A 7,500-nucleotide genomic window follows, 5' to 3' on the forward strand; every position below is an offset into this window, starting at 1 on the left:
AGTGAAAAAGTTTTTTTGCAAATCTCACAGCTATACGGCTTCTCCTTTGTATGTACTCGCATATGATTGGTGAGATAGCTCTTATAAAGGAATTTCTTGCCACAAACTTCACAAACAAAACTTTTCGTTTTCTTATCACAATTTCTAAGCTCCTCATGACCTTCCCTGTGCGCCACCTGATCCTCATCTGATGACCCCTTGGGGCCAAAATCCTCACCCAATAATGGAGCTGCTGGCAATGCGTCCTTTGTATGTATTCTCATGTGCATTGTTAGATATTGTTTCCGTGATAAAGCCTTTTCGCAAACTTCACAGCTATATGGCTTCTCCTTTGTATGAACTCTCTTGTGCCTTACTAGACTAGATTTATGTGAAAAGGCCTTTTTGCAAACTTCACAGCTATAAGGTTTCTCCTTTGTATGTATTCTCATGTGGTTTAGTAGAATAGGTTTCTGTGAGAATGCCTTTTTGCAAACCTCACAGCTATACGGCTTCTCCTTAGTGTGTACTCTTATGTGCGTTAGTAGACTACGTTTCTGTGAGAAGGCCTTTTTGCAAACCTCACAGCTATACGGCTTCTCTTTTGTATGTACTCTTATGTGCGTTACTAGATGATGTTTCCGTGAGAAAGCCTTTTCACAAACCTCACAGCTATATAGCTTTTCCTTTGTATGTACTCGCATATGCTTGGTGAGATAGCTCTTATAAAGGAATTTCTTGCCACAAACTTCATGGCTTTCCCTGTGCGCCGCCTGACCCTCATATGATGACCCCTTGGGCCCAAAATCAGCCTCAAATGGAGCTGCTGGCATAGCGTCATTGTAATCTTCAATCACATTACTGGAGTCCCTTTCAAAATCCTCTTTGTGATGTTTATAGAAGGGAAATCCGCGTTCTGTTTTTACCTCGCTCACTTCATCTCTCGCCTCATCTGCGTAATCAAGGCTTTCTTCCTTAATTTCCACACATGTCTCTTCGGTGACACCTTCGCTGGCCTCTTCCTTGATTGCGACCCCTGCGCCGTAGATTTCCTCGTCCCTGAGTGGGGCCAAAGGCAGCCAGTCCAACAGGAAGTTCATGGTCGTCTTCTGAAGATGATATACAATGAAAGTAACAAACAAAATAACTGTATTGATAAGAACATAAAACTGCTCTAGGAAATAAATCATATGAAAATGACAGATAAGCAGTGCATTAATTAGATGTGCATTGTTATAATATAATGTATATGGATATAATATACAATGAGAGCAACAAACAAAATAATAGGATTGATAAGAATATAATGTTACTCCAGGAAGTCATTAGGAACATTTTTATCTTTAATGCTAAAAATAATGGTAACAAAAATCACAGATTAAGTTAAACCCGCGAGCGCGCGTCTGTATATGTGTCTTTGTACATTTAGAATGTACATACATATTCAGACACAAATTCATACATAATCAGACACAAATTCATACATAATCAGACACAAATTCATACATAATCAGACACAAATTCATACATAATCAGACACAAATTCATACATAATCAGACACAAATTCATACATAATCAGACACAAATTCATACATAATCAGACACAAATTCATACATAATCAGACACAAATTCATACATAATCAGACACAAATTCATACATAATCAGACACAAATTCATACATAATCAGACACAAATTCATACATAATCAGACACAATTCATACATAATCAGACACAAAAAATTCATACATAAAATCAGACACAAATTCATACATAATCAGACACAAATTCATACATAGACACAATACATAATCAGACACAAATTCATACATAATCAGACACAAATTCATACATAATCAGACACAAATTCATACATAATCAGACACAAATTCATACATAATCAGACACAAATTCATACATAATCAGACACAAATTCATACATAATCAGACACAAATTCATACATAATCAGACACAAATTCATAGATATTCAGACACAAACTCATAGATATTCAGACACAAATTCATAGATATTCAGACACAAACTCATACATATTCAGACACAAACTCATACATATTCAGACACAAACTCATACATATTCAGACACAAACTCATACATATTCAGACACAAACTCATACATATTCAGACACAAATTCATACATATTCAGTCATACTCACACACATACAGACATAACTGTACAGATATATCCATGCTTTGTTGTTAAATTCCATACCTTATTTCAACACGGTCGACGAGGTGATTAGAAGAGATTTCCTTCGCTCTCCACACAGCTGACCTTCCACTACCCGAGTGCTGCCTTTCCTTTGGCGTCAATACAGGAGGCTCTTCGCTCACCCAAGCCATGGCTGGACTGGACGGGAGAGGCGGAGGTAGAGGAAGGGAACTCCCGGCTCCCCCCAGGTCTTGGGGGACGAGGAATGGCAATCGCCATGCCTCTTCACTTGCTTGCTTGCGACTGTGGATGTCTTATAATGACTGATAATGATAAATGTAGAAAGGATAATGACAATGATAATAATGATAGAAATGATAATGATAATAATGGTAGAAATGATAATGACAATGAGGATAATGGTAGAAATGATAATGAAAATGATAATAATGGTATTAACAATAATAACACTGGTAATACAAGCAATACTATTAGTGATAATAAAAATGATAATGATAATGGTAATAGCAATCGTGATACTAATGATAATGACGATAATGTACAAATTATTCATGATGATAATGATAACAGTGATCGTGGTTCTCATATAATTATTAAAATGATAGATATGGTAATAATGATGATAGTGAATGTCATGATAAATATATTGATAATGATATCAATGATGAAAAGGATACGGAAAATTAAAGTAATACTTATAAATGTTATAAAAATGGTCAAAGTGATGAAAAATGACTATGACGAGATTGTTAGAAATCATTAAATTAGAACCTTTCATAATTCTAATGATAATTCTAATCATGATTATGATGGTCATGATAATGACCTTGTAAAATTATTTCAATGATGATGAAAAGGAAGACAATACAAACGCTAACAGTGATGATTTTCATGGTCATTATAATTGTGATAAGCTTCATGATCATGATGATAATATGAATGAGGATGATACTAATAATGATACGAAAGATAATGTTAATGATATTGATAATAGCAATAATGACAAAAATGTTCCGATTTCTAAGACTGATGATAGTAATAGTGGTAAGGATAATGATAACGATAAAAATGATCATGATGGTAATGATTACAATAATGATAATTATAATAACAATATCAGTAGTTCTGTTGGTAATGATGATAAAAATATTAATAAGGATGATAGTATAAAGGGTGGTGATAATACTGGTAATATTGATACAAATTATTATAACAGTAATTATGATAACGACTACAATATTATAGCTAATAATAATGATGGTGAAAATATTGTAGACAATAACCATGATGACAATATAACTAATTTTAGACAATGTCAATGGTAATCAAGAAAATATTATTTAATTATGATGGTAATGATATTAATGATGATAATAAGGGTGATTATATTGAGAAAAATAATCCAAATGGTGATAATCATATCCAAATTAGTAATAAAGTTAATCATAATCATAATTACCATTATAAGATAATGATGATCTCAAACATGATTATAGTTCTTAACACGAAGATTATTATTATTATAACCAAGATACTAATTAACCTTTTCATGATTATCATTTATATGATTAACTTTGTCATTAATAATTAAGCAAAATAACGATATTAAGGATGATAATCCGGGTGATTATATTGACAACAATAATACAAATATCCATTATAGTAATAATGAAGTCAGTCATTATTATCATTATTATCATTATCATCATTATCATCACTATCATCATTATTATCATTATCATCATAATCATCATTGTCATCATTATCATCATTATCATCATTATCACCATTATCATCATTATCATCATTATCATCATTATCATCATTATCATAATATTCATCATTATCATCATTATAGTTATTATCATCATCATTATCATTATTATCATCATTATCATTATTATCATTATTACCATCATCAGTATCATTATTATCATCATCATAATCATTATCATTATTATCATTATTATCATTATTATCATTATTATCATTGTTATCATTATTATCATTATTATCATTATTATCATTATTATCATTATCATTATTATCACGATCATTATCATCATTATTATCACCATCATTATCATCATTATTATCACCATCATTATTATTATTATCATAATAATCATTATTATTATTATCATTATTATCATCATCATTATCATTACTATCATCATCATAATCATTGTCATTATTATCATTATTATCATTATTATCATTATTATCATTATTATCATTATTATCATTATTATCATTATTATCATTATCATCATTATCATCATTATCATCATTATCATCATTATTATCATTATTATCATTATTATCATCATTATCATTATTATCATTATTACCATCATCATTATCATTATTATCATCATCATAATCATTATCATTATTATCATTATTATCATTATTATCATTATTATCATTATTATCATTATTATCATTATTATTATTATTATCATTATTATCATAATTATCATTATATCATCATAATCATCATAATCATCATAATCATCATAATCATCATAATCATCATTATTATCATTACTATCATTACTATCATTATTATCATTATTATCATTATCATCATTATTATCACCATCATTATCATCATTATTATCACCATCATTATTATTATTATCATAATAATTATTATTATTATTATCATTATTATCATCATCATTATCATTACTATCATCATCATAATCATTATCATTATTATCATTATTATCATTATTATCATTATTATCATTATTATCATTATCATTATTATCATTATTATTATTATCATTATTATCATCATCATTATCATTACTATCATCATCATAATCATTATCATTATTATCATTATTATCATTATTATCATTATTATCATTATTATCATTATTATCATTATCATTATTATCATTATTATCATTATCATCATTATCATCATTATCATAATTATTATCATTATTATCATTATTATCATGATCATCATTATTATCAGTATTATCATTGTTATCATTATTATCATTATAATCATTATTATCATTATTATCATTATTATCATTATTATCATTATTATCATTATTATCATAATTATCATTATATCATTATATCATCATAATCATCATAATCATCATAATCATCATAATCATCATAATCATCATTATTATCATTATTATCATTATTATCATTATTATCATTATTATCATTATTATCATTATTATCATTATTATCATTATTATCATTATTATCATTATTATCATTATTATCATTATTATCATTATTATCATTATTATCATTACCATCATTATTATCACCATCATTATTATCATTATCATCATCATAATCATTTTTATTATTATCATTATTATCATCATCATTATCATTACTATCATCGTCATAATCATTACTATCATCATCATAATCATTATCATCATTATCATAATTATCATTATTATCATTATTATCATTATTATCATTATTATCATCCATATATATTATATTATAACAATGCACTTCTTATTAGAATAAATTATCGTTAATGTTAATCTCATCTATATTTTTTAAATGATTTATTTCCTGGAACAGTTTTATATTCTTATCAATACAGTTATTATGTTTTTTACTTTCATTGTATATCATCTTCAGAAGGCGACCATGAACTTCTTGTCGGACTGGCTGCCCTACGGCGCAGGGGTCGCAATCAAGGAAGAGGCCAGCGAAGGTGTCACCGAAGAGACGTGTGTGGAAATTAAGGAAGAAAGCCTTGATTACGCAGATGAGGCGAGAGATGAAGTGAGCGAGGCAACAACAGAACACGGATTTCCCTTCTATAAACATCACAAAGAGGATTTTGAAAGGGACTCAAGTAATGTGGTTGAAGATTCCAATGACGCATTGCCAGCAGCTCCATTATTGGGTGAGGATTTTGGGCCCAAGGGGTCATCAGATGAGGATCAGGTGGCGCACAGGGAATATGGCTGTGAAGTTTGCGAAAAGGCTTTTTCAAAGAAACAACATCTAGATAGTCATACGAGAGTACATGCAAGACAAACCTTTTATTTCTGATGTAGACAGAAATGGATTTAGTAAGAAAGGAAGAGACACCACATTCATTGCCATTGGTAATAAACAGTTATCCAAATATGTTATGTTTTTCCCCCTTGGTGATAATGCTTAAAACTTGATATCAGAATGTTGCCAATACAAGATATTTGTGAAGAACTTTTTATTTTTTACCGGAGAAGGCATCGCGCTGTAGGGCAAATTGGTAGGGGATTGCTGAGAGACATGAGACAAGCAACAATTTTTACATTGCACTTTTTAAAGAAAAATCGAAGCTAAACATTTGAAACCTCATATGGAACTTATTGTAGAACACTACATGGGTTTGGTACTGTATATTTGAATAGATAAATTGTATAATAGAATAATTCTGATACCATAAACGAGACTTCTCTTCCCTTCACTTATACAAAAGAGAAGCCATACAGCTGTGAAGTTTGCAAAAAGGCCTTCTTACAGAAACAAAATCTAGTAATGCACATGAGAGTACATACAAAGGAGAAGCCATATAAATGTGAGGTTTGTGAAAAGACTTCCTCTCGGAAACACGATCCAGTAAAGCACATGAGAATACATACAAAGGAGAAACCATATATCTGTGAGGTTTGCAAAAAAAGGCCTCCTCACATACACAGGATCTAGTAAGGCACATGAGAGTACATACAAAGGAGAAGTATGGCTGTGAGATTTGCGAAAAGACATTCTCTCTCAAACCTGATCTAGTAAAGCACATGAGAGTACACACAAAGGAATCGCCGTATAACTGTGAAGTTTGTGAAAAGGCTTACTCTTGGAAACAGGCACTTGTAAGGCACATGGGAGTACATAATAATGAGAAGCCGTATAGCTGTAAGGTTTGTGAAAAGACTTTTTCACAGAAACAACATCTACGCACATAAGAGTACACACAGAGGAAAAGCCGTATAGCTGTGGGGTTTGCAAAAAGGCCTTATTACGGAAACGGGATCTAGTAAGGCACAGGAGAGTACATACAAAGGAGAAGCCGTATAGCTGTGAGATTTGCGAAAAGGCTTTTTCACGGAAAGAAAATCTAGTTATTCACATACGAGTACACGCAAGATAACCTTGATGTAGACAGCAATGGAATCACTCAGAAAGGAAGTGACTTGTGGTTTAAGCAGCACATTCATTGTCGTTGTTAATAAAAAGTCATCCAAATAAGTTATGTTTTTCCCCTTGGTGATAAGGCTTAAAACTTTTATCAGAATATTGTCTCTACAAGAGATTTGTGAAGAACCTCTTTACCGG

General features: G+C 30.3%; 2 protein-coding genes and 1 pseudogene across 2 annotated transcripts in view; 1 reads left to right on the top strand and 2 right to left on the bottom strand.

The window, feature by feature from the left end:
* The window catches only part of LOC147467747 (uncharacterized), a 6,127-nt gene extending 5,048 nt beyond the window's left edge, over positions 1 to 1,079 (bottom strand). The window contains exons 1-2 of the mRNA XM_086530713.1: positions 238 to 1,079; positions 1 to 120 (exon numbers count right to left, since the gene is read on the bottom strand). The exon at positions 1 to 120 is cut by the window's left edge and continues 264 nt beyond it. Of these exons, the coding sequence (XP_086386839.1) occupies positions 1 to 120; positions 238 to 1,079 (962 nt within the window). The remainder of the gene's footprint in view (positions 121 to 237) is intronic.
* The window catches only part of LOC147467746 (uncharacterized), a 28,397-nt gene extending 21,082 nt beyond the window's left edge, over positions 1 to 7,315 (top strand). Inside the window, 3 exon segments of the mRNA XM_086531043.1 lie at positions 6,638 to 6,834; positions 6,918 to 7,119; positions 7,122 to 7,315. Of these exon segments, the coding sequence (XP_086387169.1) occupies positions 6,638 to 6,834; positions 6,918 to 7,119; positions 7,122 to 7,315 (593 nt within the window).
* A 152-nt stretch (positions 7,316 to 7,467) lies between these two features.
* The window catches only part of LOC122243708 (uncharacterized), an 8,985-nt pseudogene continuing 8,952 nt past the window's right edge, over positions 7,468 to 7,500 (bottom strand).

The sequence above is a fragment of the Penaeus japonicus genome, unplaced genomic scaffold (genome assembly GCF_977035675.1).
Source record: "Penaeus japonicus unplaced genomic scaffold, GWHDUDI00000001_assembly GWHDUDI00000034, whole genome shotgun sequence".
Lineage (NCBI taxonomy): Eukaryota > Metazoa > Arthropoda > Malacostraca > Decapoda > Penaeidae > Penaeus > Penaeus japonicus.